The following is a 17,300-nucleotide window of genomic DNA, read 5'->3' as shown; positions in this document are numbered from 1 at the left end:
AAGTGTCCATTATTCCTCTAAGATTCATTCAATTTTTACAGGTAAATACATGAGGATTAGAGCAAAGCTTGAAAAAGCCTGATTCTTAGACAAGCTGAAAGTTCACTAGTACAGGATATACAACAAGCAGGTATCTTCTGCAAGGAACTGGGTAAGAGATATGAACCTCATTATTCTGTAGCCAAATTAAGTGCCCTAACCACTTTTTTCCTACGCAATTTCAAGGAGTTGTATGGATGCAAATTACAAAGAAACTTTGAAGCCTCCACAGGCAAATTTCCTATTTTCTCACACAGTTTCTATCTGCAGCTGTTGCTGGATTCACTCATTAACCCATTAAAAAAAGAAACTGGCCAGGGAAGGAACAGCCACAGAGCATGCTGGCTTTATAGGAAGTGGTGCACAACTCCCCCTGGTTTGTAATGCCCAGTGACTTGTAGATTTGGGAGTCTGTTGAAAGGCAAAGAGTATCTGCTGCAGAGAGGCAGAGTACTCCAAAATATTTTAGCAGGGAAATAGATTTATGGGAAAAAACACACCTGTGCTGAGAAACCTGAGTGTTTCACCTGTATGTGCTGGACAGCTAAGTGCAGATGCAGCTCCTTCTTCCTGATGAGAATGCCTGTTCCCTGACAGACAGTGCTAAAATGGTAAATCTTTGTGCTAATTTACAATGTTGTCATATACAGGAATGGGGTCCTCTGAACTTCTGTTTAGGGTGAAAAATGTATAGAAAGAGCAAAATAATCTGATGCTCGCAGGCAGAATTTATGTACCTGGAAGATGCTTAGGACTAATGAGGAACCAAATGTGAAACCAAAGGCTGGCACCATGGAGTGAGGAGAGCTGATAAACTACCAACGACAGAAAACAACTCTAAAGGACCTTAAAACTATGGGCTGGAGCTGCAGAGGAAGATGGATGCCCCTCATACAACCTTTTCTTTGTTCTCTGTTTTCATCTCAAGTCTGTAATGCTGCAGGTCAGGGACTGTCTATACTCTGCAGTGCTAACTGTTCAGCACAGCAGCGTTCTCATCCCTCTGAATGGCCTTCAGGCACATAAAGCCTTTCAAAAAACTGTGAGTCTACTGCTAATAATTCCCTTTGAAATAGGCTGGGCTAGGGTTCTGGGAAATGGGACACTCATAGTCTAGTAGCACAGTCACTGGAAAGGTAGGGAAAGGTGTCCTAATGACCTCACCCTACTACATGGAAGCTTCTGTTGAGAAGGTAATGCATTTGCAGGAACCTCTGTCCCTATCTCCTAGCTTACAAATTCTTTAGATGGAAACTAGCATTATCTGTGCATTTGTACAGCATCCAGCTCAGTGGACACCTGCATGCTCCCAGAATAACAATGATGATTATCTCTATGCCATGTCCTGCTCTGAGGGATGGCAGTGGCACAGGCTCTTGGAAAGGATCTGGAACAGACCTCTTGACAGCCACTGCAGTCATGAGGAGCAGCAAAACAACTGAGAAGCTGCTCTGTCTGCTGATAATGAAGCCAGCCAAGCAGCTGGCAGCAACCTGATCTGTGCACACCCAAAGCAGAGGAATGCCACAGGGGAAGTAGCTGTGCCATCCCACGTCTCCTCTAGGCTCATTTGTGGGAGAACATGCCAATATCCAAATTGTTACAGAGGAAAATGAAACTTCTTTTACATGTGATACTGTGCTCAAGGCTGGAAGAGTGAGAAGAACAATTTCCCAGAGTTAATTCCAACCCAATGGTCATTTAAAATAATTGCGCTATGATCAACTTTGAAAACGGTTTCCATTTCCCATGGGTGAATCTCTGTGCTGAGCAGACACCTCTGAACAGAAGAGTTAAATCCTGAATGCTACATAAGAGCTGCCACTGGGAACATAAGCCTTGTTACCCATACTAACAAATAATAAACCATTACACTGGCACTCTCCACAATTGATGGTTAATTAATTAGTGCTTGGAAAGTGCACTGGAAAATTACAGTGCTATAGCAAAGTATTATTAACATTACTATAAGGGAAAATGTTTTTTTCTAGTCTATAATAATTTTTTGTCATATAAGTAGGTACAAATTTGTTGGGAATGCCCTTGGCAAACTGAGGGCAAGTGGCTGCCAGCCCAAGGTGACCATATGGTTTTGTGAGCAGAAGTAGAAAATATCCTTCCCACACAAATACACTGCAGCCCACACCCCAGGGACACAATCTCCCTCTAACTTGCTCCAAGCCTTGAGCTTCTCTGCTTCACATAAACTGGTAGAGCTTGAGCAAAGAAGGATCTGCTGTATTCCAGATTGATAGCAGAAGCTATCACAGAAGGATAAAGATCACCAAACCCTGTTTTTTTTGTTAGCATGAAATGCTACTAGTTCAAACATTGGGATTGAAACCAAACTGAAAAAAACTACAACAAACCCAAACTAAAAAGAAATGCCATGACCCAGACCTTACTGATGAGCACAGTCCTCATCTAAGAACAGCAGGGTGATGCAAATCCTGCCATTTCAGTAAGCAGCAGCACAGGGCTCCCATGGAGCCATAGTCATTGCCAGCCTCTAAGATTTAGGTTGGCAGCAGGGACCCTGGCAAGCTCTGGTGCCAGTCTGGGACTTCTGAGCTTTCTCGGCATCCTTATTATTACAAATTCTGCCCAGCAGCTTCATCCCAAGTCACAGATCCAAGAAGCAGGTAGCCCAAGGCTCAAGTACCTGGATCCTTCAGAGTCAGCACCACAGCCCCAGACTTTGGAAATGTAAACACTGGCTTTGCAGAAATGTGCTGTAAATTCCAGCCAGAAATTAAAGATGCTTGCCTTGAATTCAACTGAAGACTACTTTCTGAATTGCAAATCAGTATTTGGGACTCACAAACCTCAATTTAATGGAAAAAAATCCAGCTAGGTCTACATGTTTCTTAATAAGTGATGGGATTGGCAAAAACTGCTGCAATGCTTTGGTCAGGAGGAGAGCACTACAGGGGTTGAGCCTCTGCAAAACAATGAATTTCTTAGAACTGAAAAATAAATGAACTCAGGCTCAGCTGTTCATTTAATACTCAACAAGCATTAAACAGAGTGTTCCCAACTCAAGAAGCACTCATTAAGGAGCTCAATAAGGCCAGATGAACACTTTGGTGATGCAAAGCGTGACGCCGCCGTCTACAGGACACAGATTTGGTTGTAACAACCTTGCTGCAGAGCCCTGGGTGAGATACTTGTGTGTCATCTCCTCACCTGTGCATCCAGTTCCATGATGTGAGCTACTTTGTTCCAGCCAAATCCCACAAAGCGCCTGTCATACTCTGGGCAGTCCTTCCTCACCACGACGTATGGCTCAAAGTCTGCTTCCCACTCCACACGGTAGGGGGTGGTGGCTGTTCGCCACTTGGCAAAATTTGTTGGCGCGTGCCCTTTCGTCCAGACGTGGTACCTGAGACAGACATAAGCAGCAGGGACATGGGGAGGCAATTAGATAGAAAGCATCTTGGCGAGGCAACACAGTATTACCTGTTAGATGAAATGTTCAAAAATAAGGACATTAGCTTACAGTTCACATCATCATTTTCAGGACGCGTCGGAGGCAATTTCTAGGACTATTTCCAGCACGCCTCCCAGAGCTCAATGCTTAAACACATCTAGTTGGTGAAGGATAGTGTGAAAACAGTACCTCATGCTAATGTGAGAAACCATTACACAGTACCCTGTCAGTTCATCTACACTACAAGTGCTGTGTCTTATTCCTAGCAACCAAGCAGCTGCATCGGTCGGTGCTCTAAAATCGGTGTGGAAATCTGCAGCTCAGATAAAGTTCCTAAAATTAGCTATTTCCCCACCATGGTGACATTCACGATCTGTTTTATAGGCAATTTTATAATTTGCATGAGAGACACCTGCAGCTCTGGATAGATGTTCCATTTTATTAATTACGGTTATTACTACGGCAAGAACCAAGCTGCATAATTACATTAATAAGTAAAATATTACATAAAGGCTTTCTGTTCTAAGTTCTACATTGTGGGGAGTACTCTGTGATCTTCAGTAAGGTAATCAATTTGATTTACAGAAAAAGATCCTTTTGTATTTTGCTAATCTTGTTTAGGTCACAGCAGGTCTTTTCCTAGCACAGCTTGAATGCACCCCATTAGTGCCAGGGTCAATGACTCTCTCGCCCACTTATTCTAACACTTTCCAAAAATCAATGAGACAAGTTCTTTCTGCAGATTCACAGATTAATTAATGAAACAAAGGCATAGCAGGTATCTGTATTACAACAGTGAGATAGATAGGCAACAGAAGGGACAAAACAAATATCCTGCCAATTTGTCAAGTAAGGTACATTGAATTCACAGGGATGACTCACATGCTAAAAGTGAAGGGATTTGAGCATTAAATATTGCAAAGTTACAGCATGACGTAATGTTTAAATCCCAGAAATTCTCATAACATTGTAAGCCATTGCTAAAAACAGGAATATAAAATCACTGCCTAGGAGTTTTCATTTGGGCATATTTGTATGGCTTGTTACAGGAGAATCAGAGGTGTTCAGCTTTGCTGACTCTCTCTTTAGGGCAGGTCAGGAAGACTGAATTATTACCATGGTATTGGGGTCACAGGTAATGTATGGTCCTTTGTATGCTGCATTTCTAAATTGTAAACAGGTTTTACCACTTTCAGATATCTCACTTAGGGACCAGGAAAAAACAAAACCCTTCTGTATTAAAAACCAGTGAAATAATGACAGTGACAGTGAAACAATTCTCCAAAGATTATTAGAAAGCAGTGCCATATTCACAAAGATGCTTATAACTGTTAATGCCCTTTGGAATCATCACCAAAAAACCTCCCCCTTTTCTTGGCCTCTTTTGAAATGAGTGGCTAACCTAGCCAGTCACTAATGTGCAGCTATCTATGCTGGAAATAAAAAAAACCTAAACAACCCAACAGTCATAATGTGGGGTTTAAAATGATATAAGATTGTGGAGGGTGCTGTATCTTCTAAAATCCTACCTCCGGCATTCTGAAATTAATGATGATGATTATAATAATAATAATGACTGCTAAACACTTATGAAGTGATTTGTATCTTCAAAGCCCCATACAAACTTTGGTTAATTGAGAGATTCCTGCAGAGAAGCAGCCAAATGCTGCTGTTATTCTAGAGACACTCTCCCACTGATTTAAACAGGGGGTAACAAGATACTAACCATAAAAATAATTCCATTTCTTTCCACTCATTTTGGAAGTATCAGTGTAAGCACCTACAGTGGCTCAAGTATAACCTCTGTGAGTCAAGAGAGCAAACTACCAGGGCAAAATAAATAATTGGGAAAAGACAATTAAGGGAAAATATGAAATTGGGGTTGCAGAGACAAAAAAAAAAAACCCCAAACAAAAAGCAAAAAACAACAACAAAACAAAAAAGAAAAACAAACCCAGAGAAAAAACAGAAAGGAAGGAGTAGATTTGATTGTACAAAACCAAATAACAAAAACATTTTTTTATTTACCTCTTCAGAGTGATTGATGTGAGTAGAAGGAAAGAGAAAGGCAAAAGGACAGCTAAGGTCCTGACAAAGAGGTAAATGAATATTTAATGCTCAAATGAGGTGTAAACACAATAGTGATGGAGAAGTAATTAGACTGAAAACAGCCAAATTGTGAGAACATTAAAAGAATTGTGAGAGCATTATTGGATTACATATGTATCTGTTCATACAATATATATGGGTTCATACACAGATCTGCTGGAGCTAGGTCTTGGTCAGTGGCTGACTACATGAACTGTACTGCAAAGAAAGAGAAGCAGACACCCTTCCGTGGAGATCCATAGAGAGGAAGCTCCCATTAAAAGATGAGCCATTTCCAACAGACTTTACTATTGGTGATGCAGTTGTGAGAAGAGGTTCGCTGTCTATACTGGTATTCCATCTCACAGGACAAATGAATAAATGTAATTTTCTGCTCAGGCCCTTCTCACTCAAGATTTAAATACACATTGAATTTTAAGGCCACACTCAATCTGACAATTCCTGAAGAACATTATGAAAATTGGGAACAATGTGTTTTTCACTATCCTTGACATAGCGCTCATCTCCCTAAAATCATGATAAGTTTCTTTCTCACAGTTCATGGAAAACAACTGGAATATATCATATTCCCTCTTGCTCCACTTTGGATCCAATGCTTTATTTTACTTGTGTTCCTGACTGCTTTTATTTAAAATAAAATTTCAGAACTATACTAAGCTTTGCTAAAGTTAGCAAAATGAAGCAGTTATTCTTCTCAGAGTGGTCTTCCTCCCTTCCTTCTCTAAGTTTCCCATTTTAGTGAGAAAGATGAGTGAAAGAAGAACTTTCCCACTTCTGTTCTTAGATGCTTCAACATTTCGCTGGATTGTGGATGCAATCAGTTAACTAGTTAATCAGGTGTTGTTTTTTATGTTTTCTCCCTACAATGATGTGTCTCCTGCCAGCTGTGGTTTCCCCTGTGCCTGGATGTGTGTGGGGAGTACATTTGTGCCCATCAGCTCTTACCCAGGCCCTGAGCAGGCACATCCTTGGGAGCCAGGCACAGAGCCCCCGCTGTGGCACAGGGTTTCACACAGCACACCTTGCCAGCCACAGATGCTCACTTGTCTTCTCTTTTCTTCTGCTGGTGACTGAGGGATGTAATTGAGAGCCGTTGTGTACTTCTTAGCTGCCCAGAGGTAGAAAAGGTCACCATTTCAAAAAGAGGTGACAAAAGCAATTTCAGTGAGGGAAAGATTGTAATCTACCGTGTGGTGTGAGGGACTGGGATGCTGCAGGCACTCTCAGCAATCACTGTCACGCCAGTTCTCCCCAGCTCACTCCCACCAGCTCAGCGTCAAATTGCAGCATTATTAAAGCACCTTGAAGGTGGAGGTGGAAATTCTCAGCCCTGAGCTGAGAGCCCAGATGCTCTGTGGCTGTCTACAGATTTGAGCAATGAAATGAGCCAAAACAAACTGAGGAAGCATTTGTAAAATGTATCCTACATTAATATGTACACCAGCTGCAGACTGTATGTCCTTCAAGTCTTACTTAACCTTGCTTTGGAAAAACTCCCACTGGTGTTAAAGACATTTTTGCCTGAGTGAGACTCGAAAAAGGATTTGCAGATCTGGCTGTGTATGAAACACACCAACATGCTGTTTAGCTTGAAGATGAAATCTGTAGTGGAAGGCTACCACTGTGCAGCTGACTGCTGGTGGAATGCAACATGTGAAAATCCCGAGGGTGTTATTTTCCACTGGAAAGACTTTTTCTCTCAACTACTGGAGAGGAAACTATTTTTTATCAGATCTCTTGTTAATTTTTATGTCTTTTGTATGTTAAAGAATGATGACAGAGGGAAAAGCACTTACTTTATCAGTATCCTTAAGTAACTTTCCAGAGGCATGCCTCTCTCAGTCACCTCAAATTTCTGTTTTAAGGCAGTCACTGGTAGAATTCTGACACTGATCAGAATTATGTTTTCCAGACTCACATTGTCTGACTCAGGCTGTCTGCTATGATATGTACATGCAACCATATGAGGGAAGGGTGGCTACTGCAATGAGAGAGGTGTGTAATATAGGGAAAAGTGCGACGAAAGCTCTAAAGTAAGAGAAGAATGAGAGAGGTATGATCATGGAGCTCCTCCAACCATGGATAATTCCTAACTTTTTCATAGATTTTACCTCTAGATCTCAAAATACTGCAAAAAGGAGAGGTGAACATTGTTACCTGCATTTCAGAGACAGGGAACAGAGATGTAAGGAAGAAAAGTGATTCGTGTAGCACCTCTCGGCAGGGGAGCAGTGGAGCTGAGAAGAGAACCGAGTCTCCTAAGCCCCCTCTGTGCAACATCATAAGGCCACATTGTACTCTTCCCATAGCTGAGATGCTTTACAAATGTCTGCTAATCAGACCTTACCACACACACCCAAGAGATGGTTAACCCCTGGTAGTTGCATTTTAAAACTGAAGAGTCTGACAGGTAATAGAAGTGACTTGTTCACAGCCACAAAAGAAGTCTGCTTCAGAGAGGAACTCCAAATTTAGGTGTTCTTTGCTTCTTAGCCTCTAGTCAGAGTACTCTCTTACCTCTGCACGGAGGAACTCTAGGTATTTAAGCAGCTGTTTCACACTTTAAAAGGGCATAAGACAAGCCTGTGTTTGTTTTTCCAGTAAGGACGAGAACCAGTGGACAGAGATACATTACTTTTGGTCACATGAGAAGACACATCTACCCAGATAGTATTTGGCAGCCAAAAAGTAAATTACATGCACTTGAGTGTAATCGTCACGCTTGATTTTGTAGCACAGTAAAAAATGATGAAAATAAAACAAATTCGATTTAACAACTGAAGTCCTTCAGTAGAGGACTGCAATATGAGATAAAATGCTGAGCTTACAGACAGAATATATCCACATGATTCTGTTCACTGCCTCTCTACGAAAAGGGAAAAGAATTCCGATAAGTTTCTTAATGCAGCTGACAGTGAAAGAGAAGAACCAAATACTCAGAAGAACATAAAAACCAGAGATAATGACCACAGGTTGAAGAGCACTTTCCATTACCTGAATGTAAAGAGGGTTCCCATGTCCAACATAGATAACAGGTCTGCTTTTGACTTGGGGAAGGAGAGGCGGTAGCGCAGGGTCTCAAAGGCAGGAACAATCAGAGCTTTCTTGGTGTTAGCTAGGTCTAGTTGGATGACAGACTTCCTGGCAAATGAGAAACAATAAATAAAAGCAGGAAAATTTTCAACTGAGCAAATCACTGAGCTTTTCAAAATAAAGTGCAAAAAATGGGCAGTTAGGATACTATAAATGTAACTATGGCCCATATCTTTTCCTACAGGTGCTTCAATTTTTTCTTCTCCTTTTGGTCTGCTGCTCTAAGAGCAGAGAGAGCAGCACAACTACAAATGAGCTTGTGTATTTGACTGATCAATGCTGATCAGACTGTTGGCAGCAGAGAAGTGCTCTACACTTGAATGGACTGGGATGCCTCTTTTTCCTCCTTTTTGCTGCAAGTTGTTCAGTGCAGAGACTGTTTTGGTGTGTGAGTGTGTGTGCACATATGCATTTCACACAGGACTCTTTTCCAGGCAGGGGCCTTGGGATGACTGCTGCAGCAGAGGAGCAGCTTAGCAATCTCTCATCCTGCCTGACAGAGATGTTCAGCCTATTCTTTCCTAACAAACTAAAATTCAAAGAAAAAGAAGTTATTTTTCCATCCCCCAACTGAATCTTACCATACCTGTCATTAAAAATAACTCTGTCTCAATTTTTTAATTCATTATCTCCATAATTCATAGCAGAAATATGCCTCTTTCTCCCTGTCAAAGTCAGTTCCCCTTAACAGAATTCACTGTCCTGACTTTTATGTTACTACAACAAGCAATCAAGGAGAATGTTGACAAGCAGCAAACCCTCTACAGCCTTTTAAGTTGAAGGAATTGGGATCACTGTCCTAATAACAGAAGAACCAAACAAACAATTTTTCTAAGCCCAGAATACCTAGAATTCATTTATACTGCTGTGACAGAAAAAGGCGATGAGCACAACTACTTCATAAAATCTGAATTTTAGGGAATTCATATCACCCTATAGGCCTGTTCTATATTAAGCAATATGTTCTCAGCTCCTTACTGCAAAGTTTGCATTGTTTAAAGAGCCCCTGACACATTCCAGTTAACTTTTCACAACTGAAGGGTTTTAACAGCATCTTATCAAAAATGGTTTTGTACCATTGGCCAAGATATCTGCATGTTAATAGCAGACTCCTTCACCATCAGCATTTGTGACCTTCCAAAGTTGTTGAGCAGCACCAGTATACAGTTTTTATGATGTTTAAAAATGTTTCTTCCTTTTCTCCCCATCTGAGAGCATGGGATACTAATATAGTTTCTCTTCCAAAATCTGAGTCTTTCTGGTCTCTGTGCAATCTATCAGCCTTGAGCAGTATAGCTTTGGGGATTCAGTTCTAGGAAGGAGTAGGTAACATTTGTAGTGATGCTCATCCTTTGGGCTCTGCAAGGAAACAACAGCTTTTATGGCTGCTACTATAACTTTGTTTTATGGAGAGCTCAAAAGGCCCAGGCAAAATTTCAGGCCTTGCTGTGCTTGGCACTGTCCAAGAGTAGGAAACAATCCTGCCCACCAAAGTTTACAGTCTGAAGCTGACCAAAGCTGCAGCAGGCACAGGTATCAAGCACAAATAACAGCAGAAACTGCCAGACAGAGCAACTTGTGTTGAATCTAGTGCTGAATGTGACTTAGTCTCTAATATATGGGATACAACCACAAAAATGCTGTCGATACCAGTGATCCTTTCTGCACACTCCCTGCTGCTCCTGTCACCTGCAAATTTCATACAGTTGTCAATGCCTGAACTCTAAGAAAGAATAAATGATAGCACCTTCATGAAGAAATCAAAAAGCAGAGGGAACAAACTGAGAGAACAGCCTGAAATCACTTGCACTGACAGAGGTCAACACGAAGAGTGAGGTACGCAAATTGAAACAGAGGTCTGGAAACAAGACACTTGAGGTGCACTCAGGCAAACACAAAGATGTGGAGATACTTCCAGTGAAATAAAATAGCAGGACATTCTCTGCAGAAATATTTTCAAGAGATATGCGAGCATCTGAGGTGCATGTTGATATGACAGGTTGACCTTGGCTGGACACCAAGTGCCCACCAAGCTGCTCTCAGCCCCCCATCTCTGCTGGGAACGGGAGAGAAAATAAGATGGAAAACAAGTTGTATGTTGAGATAAGGCCATTTACTAAAGCAAAACCAAAAGGTTGAGTATGCACCAACAAAGAGAAAAATAGAAGATTTTATTTTCTCCTTCCCATCAATGATGCCTGGCCACTTCCTGGGAAGCAGGGCCTCATCACACATAGTGGTTGCTCCAGAAGGCAAACATTCTAAATAACGAATGCCCTACCTTCCTCCTCCTTTTCTCAGCTTTTATATCTATCTGAGCTGACATCATTTGGCATGGATTCTTCCCGTTCAATTTGGCTCAGCTGTATTAGTTGTGTCCCCTCCCAAGATCTTGCCCACTCCCAGATGGAGGGCACAATGATGGAGAGGCAGCACTGATGCTGTGCCAGCACTGCTCAGCTGTAGCCAAAACACTGCTGTGTCATCCACACCTTTCCAGCTACCAAGGCAAAGCGCAGCACTGTGAGGGATGCTATGGGAGAAGACCTCCAGCTCAGCCACAACCAATATGGGTGGTCAGGTCAAAGTGGAGGGCTCTCCAAAACAGAGCTGGGAGTTGAGACACACTCAGACAAGAAGCCCAGCAGCACTGATCTCTGAGTAGAATTACCAGCCCTTGAGGTGGACTCAGTAACATAAAAGATGGATGCAAAGGGAAGAAGAAATCAATGCTAACATTCAGATGTTAAACTTGAGAGACAAAGGACAACAGAGGCCATTTAAACTGTGATAGTGGCAGTGAGAACGAGGACTTTAGAGAAAAAAAACAACTTCCGTTTTTTTCTCATAACTTGGCTGGTGGTCTGCTCCTTGGACAACCGGCTGAAATTCTAACTCCTTCCCACTAGAAACAAATCAACCTTTTCATTTTTCTGTAGGATGACTTTTCCTCCTGCTTTGAGTGGAGGTGCTATTTGTTGGGTGACTGGTTCTGTTACACTTTGGGAATAGGAAAATTTTGTTGGTGCTGCCAGATATGTGGAATATAATGTAAGGAATACATTTGCTTATTTTGCAAGCTAGCACTGGGTAAACTAGGTAATTCTTGCACTACCCTGATGAGGGCTGTTTTTTTTTTCTTTTGGATTCAGTAGTATTGATCCAGTATCTACTTTCCTTTCTTGTCCTTTTCCCCCAAACCTCAAAATAAGGATTTATGACTATGAAGAACTAGCTCACTTTGTGCTGGTGTTGTCCAGGAAACCATTTCCCAGCTATCTTTGTGTTCAGACCTTATGTGTGTCATTCTGACACAGTGAAGGTTGGGTTAAATTTTAAATCTAATCAACCATATTTTTCACAAAGCAGTGAAGAAATTAGTCTTAAATCACAAGGGTCTCCTCACAGGTTGAATTAACTCCAGCATGTTGATATCAATCTTCTAACCTGCATAGTTCTTTTCAAAAATTAACATAGAATTCTCATCCTCATATAAGTAGATAGTAAGATCATTCCCATTTTTGGAGGATAGAGAAGCTCAGATATAGAAAAGCTAGAAACCTAATCCTAAAGCACTACACTCAGAAAAAAAAAGGGGAAAAAAAGAGTCCATTAACTCAAATGTGCTTCCACCATCAGGATTTGGTAAGTGGTTGGTTGCAAGTTACAGATATGGCAGTCACTGAGCTTGTGGTCAGAACTGGAGAGCTGTCAACTCACTGGTATATTCATTAGAATGCTCTTCCTCTCTGCAAAAGCAATGAATTCATAGACTACAAAGGCAACCAACACAAAAACCCCAACTGAATTATCTCCCTAGCTGAGATGCTGAAAAATAAGCAGAAATACTTCACAACTCATGATATAAGAGACAGGTATAAAACCAGTGGACAGAGTTGGGATGCTGGGTCCCAATTCATGCTAAATGTGTCACTGGAAGCCAAGGGCACATTTTACACAAATGTGTCAGGAAGGAACTTCAGTGCTAGCTGTGAAACTGCAGATAAGCAGCCTGTCTCACTGTTTTGTGTTAGAAGTCATGTAGGATGACCCAAACACCTTACTTGCAGCAACCAGAAGAAGCCTTTACCTCTGAGGCTCTGACAAGATGACCTCAGTAACTATTGTAAACAGGAAATCTTTAAATGATACATTTCCTTTTGTACTGCACAGAAGACTAAAGCAGGACTAAAAGGGTGTTTGATGGAGATAAAACACTGAAATGGTTTTACTTAGCAGCTATGAAAAAGCTCAATTAGCACAAATCTAAGTGCAAAGCAACAGATAAATAATGGGATAGGTAACCACCACCTCCATCAGCTTCTCCTTCAAAACTGGTTGTAGCCTTTTTTATAGGACACCTTCAAAATACATTGAAAATATTTTTGAAAATTCCTTTCTTTCTGAGAATATATTATCAGCAGAGACATAATATGCAATATATGTAAATCAGCAAACTTTCTGTGAGAAGGGCTTGCCTGGCTTATCCTGTACAAGGTGATGTTCAAAATACCACACTATTTCCATTTGTTTATGGTTGTTCTAGCTGAGGAAATGAGGATAAAAATGTTTTACGTCTCTCTAACAAACAATTGCTGCCATTCAGACAGACAGCACTAATCAGCTATTTGCAGAGGCAGTGGGAACAGTCAATGCAGAAAGACACAGGGTATCCACATTTAAAATAATCTCAATGCAACTCCCTGCTACTTTGCTTAGAAAAATCATTACTGCAAAAGCTACAAAAGCATCTAGCCCACATGCAAACAAAAAAAAAAAAAAAAAATCCAATCACTTTTTAAAGAGCTGGTAGTAGCAGATTAGCAACTTCAATATTCCCAGGCAAGAGAGACTCTCAGCCGGAGTTAAGGTGGTACAGGCCTTAAAAAAGGCTGGCAGGGTAACACAAAGTCTCAGAGGCAGCAGCTGTCAGGGAGCATTTCTGTTTTTTTCTGAAACATCACCAATGCACCATCATGGTGCATTTAGTTCTGTAATACAATATCACCTTATGAGAATTATTTCTGTGGATGTAATATCTCAAGGAAATGGTGACACTTCATTCTGTCTTCTCTCCTCTCTTCTTCCTTTCATTGCTGGCTCCCATCCGTGCGCTGTGAAGCAGCATGAGAGAGCAAGTTCCTTTTCTAGCACTAAATGCCAGTATCAACAGCTGCCATCCTTACTGTGTCCAGCATTGATCTGAAAAAATGTACCAGTATGTAACAGTAACTGAAGAACAGAGAAATGAAGAATACCTCTTCATCCATGTATCTGGAGATAGCTAATGCGTGCAAGGAACAGAATAATTTGGAGTGCTCCTAGCACTCCAAGACATGAAAAGTCTTCAACAAAATAAGAGGGAAACAAGCTGACACAGTGTGATAATACTTCAACTAAAATTCAGCATCTTGAAAGCCATAGTTTGGGCTGGAAGGCACCTCTAAAGGTCATCTAGCCTTTTTTTTTATTTTTTTTTTATTTTTTGAAAGATCTGCTTTCTCTTTTTGTAAAATCATAGAATTTTTTGCGTTGGAAGGCACCTTTAAAGACAATCTAGCCCAACCTCCCTGCAGTGAGGAGGCACATCTAGATCAGTTTGCTCAGAGCCCCATCCAACCTGACCTTGAATATTTGAAGGCATGGGGTACCCACCACCTGTCTGGGCAACCTGTACCAGTGTTTTGCCATCCTCATTGCAAAAAACTCACTCCTCGCATCTCATCTAAATTTCCTCTCTTTCAGTTTAAAACCACTCCTCCTTGTCCTATCTCAACAGGTTCTGCTAAAAAAGATTGTTCCCATCCTTCTTATTAAGATCCCTTTAGGTACCACTCCTCGCATCTCATCTAAATTTCCTCTCTTTCAGTTTAAAACCACTCCTCCTTGTCCTGTCTCAACAGGTTCTGCTAAAAAAGATTGTCCCCATACTTATTAAGATCCCTTTAGGTACTGGAAGGCCATTATAAGGTCTCCCAGCCGTCTTCACTTCTCCAGGCTGAACAACCTTAACTCTCTGATCCCCTCCTCATAGATGAGCTACTCCACCCCTCTGAATAGTGAGTTTGGCCCTGTACATGTCTCACAGAGTTAAGCCTGAAAGAAAGAAACTCCTACATAAGTTCATGATACCAGAAAGACTATTTTCCTTTACACTCCAACGCCCCAGGCTTATGAACTGACAGGGAACACCTACAGGCAAGCCCTCACTGGAACATTTTGATCAACTTTTACCAAATTAGAATAGATATGAAGAGCAAAACTGGTCAGAATAAAGGAACTGACATCCTCCTGTCTGGCCACAGGGTGTCCTCCTTGCTCTATGCTTTGGCCTCAGATGACCAGCCTCTGCAGGGGAAAAAGGTCTTAATTAAAAAAAAAATCTCAGTTAATGGATCAGAAGTCTGGAGTTTGCTCAGCCCAGCCTGCTCACATGCAGAATGATACAATATACACTGATGCTACTCCTCCCAGTTTCCTTATGACAATTACTTTGCCTTGATAGGTGCTGGCATTGCAGTCATATTTTTGAGCTGGTCAGACTCATCACCCTCTTATCAAGATAACAACTGAATCAAGAGTGTGTCACATGGACAACAATTTCAGTAATGCTCTGCATGTTTTTTCTGTCACTGGCATTAAGAACCAGAGATGTTTAGAGAAACTGCCTCTTTTACATCTCTGCTAATAAACGATGCTCTTGGACACTTAATAATACTTAACCCAGTTCAATTTTCAAATTGGTTCTTCTGCAGCCCTGAGGAGATTATTCTAATGGCTAACAAGGCTCACATTCAGACCTGGATTTTTTCTTTCATAGCCATTTTTCTTTACTTTCCAGTTACAGTCCCTTCTTCTGCTCTAAAAATTCTTATGCCTTAATGGGCATTGTTACACCTCAGATATTTAAAAGATGCCATTTCCAGATCTGCTCAAACTGATTTGTTTTGGGAATATGTGAGAAGGGTGGGGAGTGGAGAGGGTGAAATCGTGGGTGACAGTGGGAATTCCCTCACTGTCCACTACCTGAGGTACTCGTAGAGTCCATACATGGGCAGGAAGTCGATGTCGGACAGAAACATGTATGGTGTGCTGATGTGCTTCATGGCCACGTTCCTGAGCAGGTTCACAGGGTAGAACTGCCCCTCTTTGTACACGATGTGGTAGCCAACGTTGTGGCGGCTCATCAGGACTTCCGAGCCCTGAGCGTAGCGCAGGAATTGCTGGGCTTCTGCATCAGAAAGGTAGAGTGCCAGGCTGATGGGACCTTCCCAGTGCTTGCAGATGGCTTCAAGCATCTGGAGCCTGGAAGAGGAAGGGTGAGAGTAAGAAAAAGCTATTTCCCTGTCTGGGACTCTGTGCCCGTGTTCACCTGATCAAATGCAGATATCTTTCTCTAAGTGAGACAGACTAGGGACAATTTATATGCTGTGGAAAGCAGTAAGTATTTCTACAGTGGAATTCATTATTTAAGATGATAAGTCAAGGTCTTGTCCTGGACAGATGGACTGCACACCGGATACACCAATCTCACTAAATCCAATATAGCCCAAGATGGCCCTAGATACCTAAAGCACCATCATTTTCTGTCTAAAGCTTTGATGCCGCAGGAAAACCCACATGGATAACAGGACTTATCTGGTAGGAGCTTTGAGCAATTGCAAGGATCTGTTCACATGGATCTACTTACAGGATAGGGGCTTACAAACTTCAACACTGTCTAGTGCCCAATTCACATTTCAGGTCAAGCTATTCCCACACAGTAACACACTACAGTGCTCTTCAACAAGCTTGTGGAGGACAGAGATGTACAGACCCACAGATCATTTTGCCTCCTGTCAGGAAAACCTTACCCAAATTTTTGCAAGGCAGTTAGTCAGGTCTTAAAGGCTGTTAAAAGAGACAGGTCAGTGAGATACTGACTTAGGTGAAAATGTGCAATAACTAGAAGACGACTCACTGTCAGGGGAAAGGACAAAAGGGATGACACATCGACAGAAATGGGATTTACTATTAGTAGGTAGTAAGGAGAGGAGGAATGACATTGCTGTGGAATATCAAAATAACATTTCAGACATAACCCTCATTAAAAGTACTAACATGTGTATGTTCAGCACTATCTCAAATTTCATTAAATCATTTCTTAAACAGGTTGTATTGATGTATATTTTTCTAAAAAATTCCAGCAGTTACAATACTATTAATGAAAATGACAAGGAAAGGTTTCAGACGCAAACGTAAATCAAACCCAAGTTAGTTAAAATAATTTAAACACTTTGGAAAATTTATTGCCTAGAGATTGAGATGTGTCACCCAAAAATACAGCAAGGACTGATTACAAAGCCTCTTGATTTAATATGAAGGGAAATGACCTATGCAGCCTAGCCAGATATTCTATTAAAAACTGGGAAGAGTAGATGATGCAAAATTATTATCTTCATTCCATTCCAAATCCACGTTACTGAATTTTTCCTATTAATATTTATACAAAATGCAAGAGAAGTTTTCTGCATTATCATAATCTGAGAAAATATTTTCCCCCTCCTACTACCTCCCTAAGATTTGCAAAACATAAGAATGATATACTCATACCAGTAAATGCACAGTCTGACTTCTGAATGATTGTGAT

The 17,300-nt window shown here is 41.2% G+C and overlaps 1 protein-coding gene across 2 annotated transcripts in view; it reads right to left on the bottom strand.

Moving 5' to 3' along the window:
• The window catches only part of LARGE1 (LARGE xylosyl- and glucuronyltransferase 1), a 280,581-nt gene that overhangs the window by 11,953 nt on the left and 251,328 nt on the right, over positions 1-17,300 (bottom strand). For both annotated transcript variants that reach the window (XM_039725272.1, XM_039725273.1), the window contains 3 exons: positions 15,698-15,976; positions 8,573-8,719; positions 3,226-3,421 (listed from right to left, as the gene is read on the bottom strand). In XM_039725272.1, the coding sequence (XP_039581206.1) occupies positions 3,226-3,421; positions 8,573-8,719; positions 15,698-15,976 (622 nt within the window). The remainder of the gene's footprint in view (positions 1-3,225; positions 3,422-8,572; positions 8,720-15,697; positions 15,977-17,300) is intronic.

This window comes from Passer montanus, unplaced genomic scaffold, assembly GCF_014805655.1.
Source record: "Passer montanus isolate IOZ18808 unplaced genomic scaffold, ASM1480565v1 scaffold55, whole genome shotgun sequence".
Taxonomy (NCBI): Eukaryota; Metazoa; Chordata; class Aves; order Passeriformes; family Passeridae; genus Passer; species Passer montanus.
The sequence above is the reverse complement of the archived record's forward strand: the minus strand, read 5'-3'. Positions and strand labels throughout refer to the sequence as shown.